The following is an 11,557-nucleotide window of genomic DNA, read 5'->3' as shown; positions in this document are numbered from 1 at the left end:
GTGGGAGCGGTTGGACAGCCATGAATACATTTGTTTTCGTTTCGTCTCACAAGCCGTAGATGTGAGTCGGCCATACAAGAGACATAGAAGCACTCTGACAAGATCTCTGTGGCATTATCAATTCGAGCTGATGGTATTGATTACAAACGTTAACCATGATAACAATGCTATGTGTAGGTGCGAAGATGCCGCTGTTGATCCTTGTCAAAGGAACTCTGGGGAGTGAGATTGACGTTGACGAGCTTCCAACGTACCCACCCGGCCCGGTGTATGTTGTGCAAAAGGCGGCCAATATGGACCAGCGTGTGTGGTCGCTCTACCTTCGTGGAGTATTGCAACCCAAATTGGACTGCCCCTCTGTCGTGCTTGCGGACAACTTTACCTGCCATGTGTCGAAGAAATCCTACAAGATCCTTGAAGACGAGTTGTTTTGAATGCATACCTACAACCGCTGCCGGCAAACACGACGAGTGTGCTTCAACTCCTGGATGTGGGTGTTATGGGGCCATTCAAACAAATGTGCCCCAGCGAATGGATCAAGGAGATAAGAGCCTGGTCTGTGAACGTTTTGATCCAGCTTTTACGGATAAAGTTTATTCGGATTGTGCCCTCAAACCTGGTCTGCCAACCATTCCAGCTTTTGGCATTCCAGCTTTTGAATGGTGCGAGTGCAATGGATCGATTGAAAGGTGTTGTTGCTGTTGGTTGTATGCGCCGTGTGCATTTCGGTGGCTACGAGCACTAGCTCGACGGCTAGTAACTACAACGTACTGACGATTTCGAATGTGAACTTTGATGAAAGGCTTGATACAATCAATGGTTTTGTGACAACCTTCGCTATGACCAGCAAGCGTTCTGTAAGATAGTTGTGTGGCTTCGCCAACGCATGCCAAAATACTCTAGGCGTCGTTCGGTGCACTCATTTGAAAGGAAGGTTGCTCTATTTCAATTCTTTTTGGGTTCCGAGGGTGGTTACTGTGAAACCTCGGCTGCGTTTGGCATGGCTAAGTCTTGGTGTATTAGTGTTGTTTCGTCATTCGTTCGGGTGGTGTCCTTAAATGCTAACAAGTGGATTCATTTCCCCACTGACTCTGTGCATGGTATCGTATTGAGCGAGGCTTCTATAAGTCACAAACGTTACCGGGTGTTGTTGGAGTTGTTGATGACACCCTGATTGATATTCAGCGACCAAAAGAGTACGACAGTTTTCACAATCGAAATGACGATCCGTCACTGAACGTCCAAGCAATTGTTGATTCGAGAATGGTGTTTATGTCTGTGGATAGTCGACCCGGTTCATTTTCCGATAAAAATATTTGGAAAGTATCATTAGTTGGCCAGGGTATCGACGTGTTTTGCCTACTGGATGTTTCCTACTTGGTGATTCTGGATACACGTTACTCCCTTGGCTGTTGACCCCATATTTGCCGAATGAGGAAGGTGGAGTGTTGACAAAAGTGCAAAAACAGTTCAATTGTAGATTGTCGAGCACTCGAATGGAATTGCTAGTATTTGAGTTAGCAAAAATAATATGTTCCCAAGTGTATCAAATCTTCCTTTGTAGCTAAGTACCCAGCTTCCAACGCCTCGCCATGAGTGCTCGCTTTCAAGAGTTTTGCTCGCTTATTCCGACGCTCCGGAGACTTGTCGCAGTCGTAGTCCGTGTCCGCTTTAATATAATACCTATCCAACAAATATTTTCACAAGTCAACAATGTTTCGAATTCATATCACATACATTAGAACAATATTTCTACCGTCCGAGGAATTGTTGCCGTCGTCGAATATCACATCAGTGGACATCAGCGATTCACGCGGAAATCCTTTTTTTATCTCCAGTACTCCATCATTACGTCGTAATGCGGAGGCAACGGTGCCAAAGGAGTGCTCCCTGTTTCGCTCGGGTTCGAGGGCTTCATGTATGATTTTGTCTTGGACCTGCGCCACAGATAAGTCCCTTTCCATCGCCACGCTGATCTCCGACGCCAGCATCACGTACGCGGTCTTCTTTTCCGCGTTGTTCTTCGAGTCGAATCTTGTCGTCAAATGCAACTCGTAGCGCAGGCGAAATAGTTCCGCCACACTTTAGTCGTCCCACCGCACTGATCGTTTGACGGTCGATAACGGCAACTTGCCCCTTCGCATGTTTGGCTTCGCGCTCGGTGTCGGCGCTTCAAACATTTGATTGAGTGTGCTGTAGTATAGGTAGATAACATAGCAACCTGGCTGCGCTTCCGGCACTGTAGTATCTTCATCGTCAGATATGGCTGCCGTGGATTGCAAACCAGATTGCAAAAGCTGGAATGACTGGTACGAAACTGGGATGGTGAATCCAAGCTTTTGACCAAGCGAAAAGCTGGATCAGTATACGGTTGTGTGATAAATATGTGTTAAAGTTTAAATATGCAAACAGATCTCACTACCCATGGGTTCCCATGCTAACCTTCACCCCCCAAACTCAAAGTGTACTTGCAATAGTCATCCAGCATTTCGCCAGCTTACCCATTGTACCACGAATTAAATCGCGGAGGTACAGTATCCTCGGATGTTGTAATTACAAAACGATGGTACCGGTAATTCCCATGCAGTTCTATGTAACCCAGCGGTCCATTGTGACGTGGCTTCTGTTTTTTGCCACCTAAACATGAACACACTGTTACTCACCCTAGATAAATAGGGTAGGACAAGGATTGTTCTGGATATTATTCGGATGAGGCTGTGCCTCATGAGGCAATAAAGCTGCTCCTTTATTTTGCCTGGAATTGACACAGAATTGACACTGTGAATACAACTCCACCTGGTTTGAAATGAAGTTTCAGCACCTAATGGAACGTACTTAAAGGAAACGCAAATTTAAAACAGGTACTTCGTAGTATAGTATACTTGAGTCTTAAAATAAAACAATCGTTAAATAATGTACAGCATTACTACATGAGAGCTACTACTCTGTTCCTAAAAGCTGACTCGTTTCAACTTTGTCATGTCACGAAATTTGACTGAACAACTGGATTTCAAAGATCTTTTTACCAATCAAAAGCTTGTGATTGGGGCTTTCGTGTGATATCTTTTTTATTGCAGTAGTAATGAATGCATTAAAAAACTAACGCCCTTCCCCTAAAAAAGTTATCCACTCACCACTGCTTGAAAATTGTATGGTTGGAGCACCAGACTTGTAGAACTCTATAATACTATTACGTATTGGAGTCCCATTTCACAATGACACACAAACTACATGACGACATCCCCATCGAGACACGAATCGCCATACTCTTCGACCTTAAAGCTGCATCGACTGAGGCCACCCAGCACCATGGCACGTTCACGCAGCTCGCAACAATGTACCGTTGCCATCGAACAACAGATGCCGTGATCACGATGTGGAAGAGGCACCTCGAACACTCTCCCAGCGGAGACCTTCTTTCGATAGTACAGGCAAAACGGCGCGGAAGCAGTGGCCGTCCACGCAACCCAAACGACGACATAGTGGCTGCTGTCACTCACGTGCACCTTTCAAACCACCAGACTTTTGGAAGCGTCGCACACACCACACGGGTGTAGCAAAGACAACCCTGCACTGTCACATCAAGGACGGCATCATCCTTCACCGGCAACCGCATCTCAAGCTAGCCTTGCCCCAAAGCATATCAAGGCCCGAATAGCGTTTTGTCTCAAGAACGTTGAGCAAGCCCTGCGTTTGAATCTGGGGTTGGATTACTGGACATTGACGACACTATTCATGTTGACGAGAAGTGGTTCCGTTTGGAGAAGGACGCGAGTAGATACTATTTGGCATCATTCGAGGACTACTTGGAGAGGCGTATCCAAAACAAGCGCTTCATCGGACAAGTCATGTTTTTGGCCGCCGTCGCAAGACCACGGAAGGACGTTCGACGAAACCAAACGTTCGACGGCAAGTTTGGCATTTGGCTGTTCGTGACACAAGTTCCAGCAAGGCGCACTTCAAGAAAGCGTGCAGCAGGGACGCTGGAGACAAAAGCGGTAAACGTTGGCAGAGTGGCGTACGAAGACATCCTACGGAACAAGTTGAATCCGGCGATTGTGTCGAAGTGGCCACGCGACACCAAGAACATACGTCTGCAACAAGACAACGCCCTAGCCCACGTAGCGTCAGGTACTTTTTGGCAAGGAAGTGGCTTGAAATTAGAGGTTGAATGCCAGCCACCACTAAGTTCTGATCTAAACATTTTAGGTTTGGGATTTTGCACTGCAATTCAATCGCTTTAACAGACGAAAAATGCTCGAACAATTGATGAGCTCATTAGCAATGTCGAAGCTGCATTTAGTGAACTTAGGGTAGAAACTTTAGATAACGTTTTTTATTCATGGATGTTGTGCATGGAGTAAATTATGCTCTGTGGGTGGAGGGAACGATTATTCAATCCCTCATATTGGCAAATAGCGTCTCCGAAGGTTGGGTACTTTGTCTCGACTACTACCATGTTCTTAGGAAGCAGTTCTTACTGCTCGAGAGGGCTTGTGAATGTCTGATTAAGGGTCAAATATTAATACAATAAACACAAACGTGTGTACGTGTGGCGAGAACCCGGCGAAGAATTCAATAACAACTGCCTCGCGGCTACCTTCAAAAGTGGCCGCGATTTTGCCATGGTGGGGTGCTATGAGCTGGGGTGGAGTTGGGTTGACATTTCTTGAAGGCAAAGTCAACGCTGCTCGTTACCTTCAACTGCTTCAGGACGAAATCCCGTTAAACATCATGAAGCTCGCACTGGGGGGTGACTTTACTTGGCAGCAGGACAACGCACCAATCCACAAGGTGCGCATCATCAACGCCTTTTTCGACGAATACGAAGTCATTCGAACTGCCACATCCTCCCGAAAGCCCTGACTTGAACCCTATTGAGCACCTGTGGGCTTATATTGGAAAATAACTCTGTAAAAAGCCGGTGACATCCATCGATGACCTCAAGGCCAGGATTACATCAAGCTCATTTCTACTATGCCAAAGAGATTGGACATGGTTACTTCCAACAAAGGCGGAGTAAACCAAGTACTAATAGCCTTTAATCAATCGATGATTTTAAGTTCCATGCAGTATTTGTATTTTGCACGGACACTTTTTACAGTGGTACTTTTAATGTTTCCAACATTTGTGTCACGAGGTGGCAACTCACCAGCCCTTTGGGTCCTGTGTCTCTCGTCCTGCGCCCCACCTGCATCTGGCACCAGTGGTTTCTCCACCAATTGTAATTGTAATCACAGGCATGCATATGCCTGTTCTTGGTCTAGCTGCTCACTTCTTGTTACTTCTTTGTAAGCCCACGTCTTCATCTTGGTGTTCATTTTGGCCGGGACGCTTGGCCTAGCGTCCTTGGTTTGGCCCCGAGGTTACCTTCCTCGAAATCATTTCTCCTTTTTTCCCCTTTTCTACATGCCTCTGGCATCCACCTCTTTCCCCTCCTCTTGACAGGTTATGAGCCTTCACTCAACCTCTGCACCGCTCTACAATGGACTTACATCGACCTTGTTGTGGATCTCACGGGCCAGCAGTTTTGCACGCTTGACGTCGTCCGGGCATTCGGGTTCTCCAGTGGGCTTTGGTGGTTTCGAAGTAGGGCAAACTTGCGCTTAAGCGCATCGCTGCCTCGGTGGGGGAATGTTGTAGGGGCCGAGTTGAACTCGTCATGCACCTTTACCCACCCGTTCTTACATAAGGGTAAGATTGCTTGAACTTGGTCGAGTAGGTGGTCAACCGACGCTGGGCACCAACTCTGTCCTCAACCCTTGGACATCGAATCCTGAACCACCGGGGTTTCGGGGTTCAACCATTAGTCTTGTACTTTTAGAACCCAATACTATCAGATTATAGAGTATGTGTTTGCGACTGCGACTGCGACTGCGACTTCGCCAAACCACTTATTTGTTGAGACCGTTTTCTATTAATAGTCTCAACATATTGCAAAGGAGTATTATTAAACGGAAAATGTCACAGATGCGAAAGTTCACAAATAGCAGTTGTGTAGTTTTTGGATGGCCTCCACTGTATCTGTATCCGACTATATATAGTGTTCAACAAAATAACTAACCAAATCGTCAGATACTCAAACCAATAAAAACTTCTAGATAAGTTTCCAAAATACAGAAAAATACTGTAACTGCCTATATTCTTCAGGCCGGGCCAGATTGATGGATGGGTGTGGTGAAATATAAGCCCCGCCAATCATGAGAAATTTGAACAGCTCCAGTAGTGCCTCAATCTTATTGGTCCATGGCAAGTCGATTTGCGCGCGAGGATATCAAACGTGCAAGACTACACCAGTCATGCTGAGGACTCAAGCATGCCAACCTACACCAGTCAGTTTGTCCACTGTTTCATACAATCACTCATACAGTGCCATTATCACATTTACACCATTGCTCAATCATGGTGCTCAACGTAGCCGCCATGATCACCCGCTTCCAAGGCCAAACCTTGTCCGACGAAGTCTTCCTTGGCCAATGCCTTGACGAGTTCTCCGACACCATGGACCGACAAGACGAGGTCAGCGACTCTACCTGTCCCGTCCTCGCAAGGTCCTGGACGACAGCGGTGAAGAAGGCGTTCGGGTCATGACGAACTTCACGCGTCGCGAGTTCGACATTCTGTGGGGTACGTTAAAGTCACGCTCAAGGCCCGATGGCAGGACGGTCGTGCATCGAAGTCCAAATCAAGCACCAACGACGCCTTGTTCATGACGCTGACTGTGCTCAAGCACTACCAGACGTGGGAGACGGCACGCCATGGACTTTGGATATCGTCCGCCCACGTTCCAAAAGCTTAATCTGCGGGTCATCGAGTCTGTGGGGCAAGTGTTCTTTGAAGCGTTCATGAAGATGCCAAGCATGTTCGACCTTCGAGCCCAAGACACCGTGTTTGAGAACTACCCCTACGCATTGTATGCGACGGACGTCAAGTTTCAGTCGTCCGAGCGCCCTGCCGGTCGCCATGGGGCAGCCAAGCCGTACTTTAGTGTCAAGCACAAGTTGTATGGGCTCAAGTTCGAAGCCTCTGTGTCACCGCAAGGTCACCTGGTGGACATGAGTGCAGTACATCTCGGCGCCGTGGCTAACTTGACGATTCTGCGCACCCGCATGAACCAACACCAAGGGGCGCTGAAGAAGACCGAACAAGAACTAAACATCATCGACCACGGCGAGCAAGTACATACCCACCGCGACAAGTGGGCATTCCTCGTTGACAAGGGCGAATGCCATGACAGATCTCCAAGCGATTCATCCCAAGAAGAACCCACCTCGCGGTCTAGATGCTGACGATTTCGCACGTAACCGCCGTGTGTCGTCGGATCGCGTCATTGTAGTGAACTTCTTTGGACGTGTGTGCAGCCTATGGAAGGTGTCGTATGCAACATTCACGTGGAGTCAAAAGTTCTATAATGGTATTGAACGTGTAACGTTTGCGTTAACGAACTTTCATATCTCGCTAATGCCTTTGCGTGATACTGATCGTCAGTAGTACCGGTCTGTGATTGCCCGCTACGAGACTACCGGTATGGTTAGATCGACAGTGGAGAGGCGTGCGGAAAACCAGCGTAGGTCGCGCTACTGTCGTATTGAACTACTTGCATTTACTCTAAGGGCCTGTTCGGACCGACTTTCCTAACATCGGCAATTATCAAATTTCAAACAGCGCTGAAAATTCAACGACTTTCAGCTGCAAATTTCTGTGATCTAATTCGATAATTTCCCACCAATAACAACTTTCGATTTCAGCACCACACTTCGACCATTCATCGACAGTAGAAACTGATGGAAGAACTGGTTATTGCCGTCGACTCAGCGCCACCACCAGCAGCTCCTCCCAATCCCACCAAGCGTCGTGCCAAAGTCAAGCCAGTCGCCGGAGTGGTGAAAGCCCCCAAGTCCGTGTGGACGACTGAAATGGTGACAACGCTCCTCGACAAGCGCTGCGACGACTACGCAGCAAGCTTCGAGCTGCATCGGAGCTCGGCTCAGCTGTCAATCCTGTGGGGAAAGATTGCACTCGCCATCAATTTATTGCACAGCACAAGCGTTCCGGCCGTGGCAGTCAAAAACAAGTATACGAGCCTCAAGCGTGAGTTTTCGACGATTCACCTGGCAGAGGGAGCCACAGGAAACGCGGTTGGCATTGTGTATCGGCAGTATTGGGACGAGCTTGCCTCAGCTCTTTGTAGCAAGGACGGGCTCATTGACTATGCATTCGGTGCCTCTGGTCAAGGCGACGAAGCGGACGGCGGTGGATGCGAATGCAGTGACGACGCATCCACGTCAACCAAGGAGTTCAAGTGGCAGTCTGTCATTGACGCGGAGCTGTCGCGGCAAGGAGCAAAACGTCCAAAGCGTACGGACATTGGGCAAAGCCTTGTCGCCTTAGGTGAGAGCTTAGCGCAAGGCATTGAAAGGTATGCATCAGCCACGTGACGATGCACCTGAGCGTGAGACTAGTAAACTTCTAGTAGCAATCGATAAATTGGAGGTAGCTGTTGAGCAAAGTACTTCAATTCAAAGCGATCTACTTAGTTTTCTGCGCCGCAACAATTAAAGCTCTAATATATTGTTGATTCAAACGAATTCATTAAGGTATCGTTTTACACTGTCTCGTGTGGCTTTTGCAATATCGTTATCAATGGAATATTCTTCGCTGGAATGAACAATATCACCACCAAGATGCATCCAATCGCGTGAAGCAGGTTGAGATGAAGAAGGATGCAGGTCAATAATCCAATTGTGCAACACTAAAGTTGCCTCAATTGTTTGAGCCATTCTTTCTAGTGACTGGAATTCAAGAGGTTTCTTGAACAAAAGGAATTTCTTTTTCCAAAGTCCAAAACACAGCTCCACAACAATTCGAGTACGAGAGTGCAGAAGGTTGTAGTGTGCCTCGGCTTTGTCCATGTTGGGAACAAATGGGCACGGGGTCAGTACATGGGACAAGAGCGTGTAGCCGGTATGAGCTAAAATAAAGCCACCAGAGGGAATGCACCTTGCCGACCCAAAGATGGAGTTGCGAAACAACATATGATCGTTCTGGTACCCCGGTCGCAGCGAGTAGGCCGTGAACCGCTTTTAATCATCCGCCAACGTCATCAAGTTGAACGCCGGGAATCCTTTTCGATAATACCAGCCCTCGTGCTGTCTGAATCGTTTTACCATGACGAGGCACCCGTCAACGGCTCCGTACACAATTGGAAACCCAGCCACCGCTTCAAGCCCTGCAGCAACAGCCCGCCACGCAACCATAGATGACGGCAGCACAAAAGTTGACACCAGGTGCACACGTTGCAAAAGCACAATGATTTCGTTCACGTGGTCGTAGGCCTTTGTCTTTCCAATGCCAAACACCGGGCACCGGGGCAGCGCAATCCAGTCTATCGCTGTGGGTTAGGTAGTACCATGCGAACACCGTTCTATCATCCACGTCAAAATGGCATGATCGGTGCAATGGGAGATGGCATGATGGCCAGGATGCTTGTAGACGTCCGGCAATAACAAAGAAGGCGTCGCGTGAACACCTGAGGTAGCGAACAAACCAGCCATTTTGGCCACCAATTGCCTTGATAGCTGGCCACACAGACAATCCACCTGTGACATAGTCATTCTCGGGCTCTCGCGGAAAGATTCGGCCGTCAAGCAACGTGAGTGTTGCAGCGATGGCAACGACCGAGCAAACCAAGGGAACGACGTCCATGTCAATTCTCGTTCACCGCGACCGCCCCCTCGAGCTCAGCAGCAAACTCTCGTTCCAACCAAGGCAGCGCGTGCGGCATCAAATGTGTCGACAGGACACACAACGTTCCGAGGTAAGATTCCCAGTCGCTGCTTCTTCTCCTTCGCCATGTGCGGTATCTTGTACGTGTTGTCACCATTGACCTTCATCGTCTCGATAAGACAGCTTTGCAGTGTCAGAAACGTGCGATCAAGATGTTCAAATGGGTACTCGACAAAGGCATCAGCGACATGGGCCACAAGCTCGTCGATTGAGCGTGCTGACTTCTGGTGTTGTAGGGATTGAATGCCGGCGAAAAATCCTAGATCCAGGATGTTCGTGTCACGGGAGTTCGGTGGCTGTGGAGCCAGTGAGATGCTCCAGTCTTGCTTGGCAAGTTCCGCCAACGTATAAGCCACTTGACGTCGGACTCCGTGACGTAGGCTCGGGCGTTGTCGTGCTGTATCATGACGTGATGGTCGTTCGTCGGCCACTTCGCGACGATGGCAGGCAAGACCTTGTAGAAACTCCCGGTACACGTCTTTCGTCACCGTGATCGGCTTGGTTTCAGGTGATCCGGCGGAACGATTGTTGCTCGAGCGCTGTGCCAGCACGGTTTCGACGAACGGCCACGTACCGATCTTCCCATCCCACCAGGTCCCAGTGTCTCCAACGAAATGTGGTCGGGCCACAGCGGCCAGAAACATAACCTTAGTTACGAAACGCTTGCTCTTGCACTTTCTATCCAGCGCGGTCTCGCCAGGGATAAGGTAGTACTTACGGTTAGTCTTAGTAAGATAGAACCACTTCTCGTCAATATGGACGTAGTTTAGCAGCTCTTGTATTTCCACATCGTGCTTGACGAAGCCCAAAGCAAACTTTAGTCGAGCGTACTTGTTCGCCTCCGTCAAAAGAGGACAAATCGCATTAGAATGCGCACGAAACATCCCCAGTTTGAGATATCGATGGAGTGATCCACGACTTATTCCTAGTTTGTACGTAAGTATATTGCACGCACGAAATACTCCTACTGGTCTGTGCAGACAGAGCACGTAGTGTCGTACGATTCGCCAAGGGTATTTCCAACAGCTTAGCTTTAACCTCAGCTGCCGTGTATGCGCTTTTCCTGCCCACCTTGTCCTTTTTCAAGTTGGCCACGGACACGACCATGTTGCTGTGTCCAACGCCTTGGGCCTTCGCTCGGGCAAGCACTTTCCGAATCGTCACGACGTGATACGAGTGCTTGTTGGCCAAGTACTCGCCAAAATCCTTGCGTAATCATGTGCAGTAGCTGCCGCTGCTCTTAAGCAGCGTTTCATGAAGGATGGCTTTGTGCTCGTCGTTGGTCAGGTCCCACCTTCCAGTTCCCATTTTGAGTGACATGTGAATGAATGTCTAAGAATGATGGTTTTATATGGATTTATGTATGGAAATTTTGAGCTTTAAAATTGGTTACCGGTACGTTACAGAGAACCCCGGAAATATCCGACAGGGGTTACAGCAAATTTTGTATGGGGATGTCGCCAGAGTAATAATATTCATTTACTTTTTTATTGTTAGATATGATTGGTAGAAATTACGAGCGTAACGTTACATGAGGAAATATACGGTATCGTAGATTTTGGGTCATATCATAAGGACGTCGTCGGAGTACGGAACATTTGAATTATCATGGACCCACCATTAGATGTACTTTCGGGGGTAGGTATTTGCATCAGTTGATGTAGTCATTTCTTTGCGACGCTATAGGGACGATCGTTCTCCCTGGTGATGACACCACCTCGAAATCCACTTTTTGCCCCCCCTTTTCATGTATCCTGCAGCTAAATGCCAG

The 11,557-nt window shown here is 48.2% G+C and overlaps 6 protein-coding genes across 6 annotated transcripts; 4 read left to right on the top strand and 2 right to left on the bottom strand.

Moving 5' to 3' along the window:
- Positions 1 to 185: 185 nt before the first annotated feature.
- H257_01577 (hypothetical protein) lies at positions 186 to 434 on the top strand (the record flags this gene model as incomplete). The annotated part of the gene is made up of 1 exon (XM_009824846.1): positions 186 to 434. The coding sequence occupies one exon, from the start codon at positions 186 to 188 to the stop codon at positions 432 to 434; it is 249 nt and encodes an 82-aa protein (XP_009823148.1).
- Positions 435 to 3,215: 2,781 nt separating this feature from the next.
- On the top strand, positions 3,216 to 4,866 carry H257_01576 (hypothetical protein; the record flags this gene model as incomplete). The annotated part of the gene is made up of 4 exons (XM_009824845.1): positions 3,216 to 3,425; positions 3,484 to 3,675; positions 3,747 to 4,131; positions 4,676 to 4,866. The coding sequence occupies 4 exons, from the start codon at positions 3,216 to 3,218 to the stop codon at positions 4,864 to 4,866; spliced, it is 978 nt and encodes a 325-aa protein (XP_009823147.1).
- Positions 4,867 to 6,402: 1,536 nt separating this feature from the next.
- Positions 6,403 to 7,289, top strand: H257_01575 (hypothetical protein; the record flags this gene model as incomplete). The annotated part of the gene is made up of 2 exons (XM_009824844.1): positions 6,403 to 6,584; positions 6,740 to 7,289. The coding sequence occupies 2 exons, from the start codon at positions 6,403 to 6,405 to the stop codon at positions 7,287 to 7,289; spliced, it is 732 nt and encodes a 243-aa protein (XP_009823146.1).
- A 495-nt stretch (positions 7,290 to 7,784) lies between these two features.
- H257_01574 (hypothetical protein) lies at positions 7,785 to 8,438 on the top strand (the record flags this gene model as incomplete). The annotated part of the gene is made up of 1 exon (XM_009824843.1): positions 7,785 to 8,438. One exon carries the CDS (start codon positions 7,785 to 7,787, stop codon positions 8,436 to 8,438), a length of 654 nt encoding a protein of 217 aa, XP_009823145.1.
- Positions 8,439 to 9,083: 645 nt separating this feature from the next.
- On the bottom strand, positions 9,084 to 9,705 carry H257_01573 (hypothetical protein; the record flags this gene model as incomplete). The annotated part of the gene is made up of 2 exons (XM_009824842.1): positions 9,084 to 9,385; positions 9,600 to 9,705. 2 exons carry the CDS (start codon positions 9,703 to 9,705, stop codon positions 9,084 to 9,086), a joined length of 408 nt encoding a protein of 135 aa, XP_009823144.1.
- Positions 9,706 to 9,740: 35 nt separating this feature from the next.
- Positions 9,741 to 10,893, bottom strand: H257_01572 (hypothetical protein; the record flags this gene model as incomplete). Its single annotated transcript, XM_009824841.1, has 2 exons — positions 9,741 to 10,625; positions 10,858 to 10,893. 2 exons carry the CDS (start codon positions 10,891 to 10,893, stop codon positions 9,741 to 9,743), a joined length of 921 nt encoding a protein of 306 aa, XP_009823143.1.
- Between the last annotated feature and the right edge of the window lie 664 nt (positions 10,894 to 11,557).

Source organism: Aphanomyces astaci, assembly GCF_000520075.1.
Source record: "Aphanomyces astaci strain APO3 unplaced genomic scaffold supercont1.2, whole genome shotgun sequence".
Taxonomy (NCBI): Eukaryota; Oomycota; class Saprolegniomycetes; order Saprolegniales; family Verrucalvaceae; genus Aphanomyces; species Aphanomyces astaci.
This window is presented reverse-complemented; position numbering and strand designations above follow the sequence as displayed.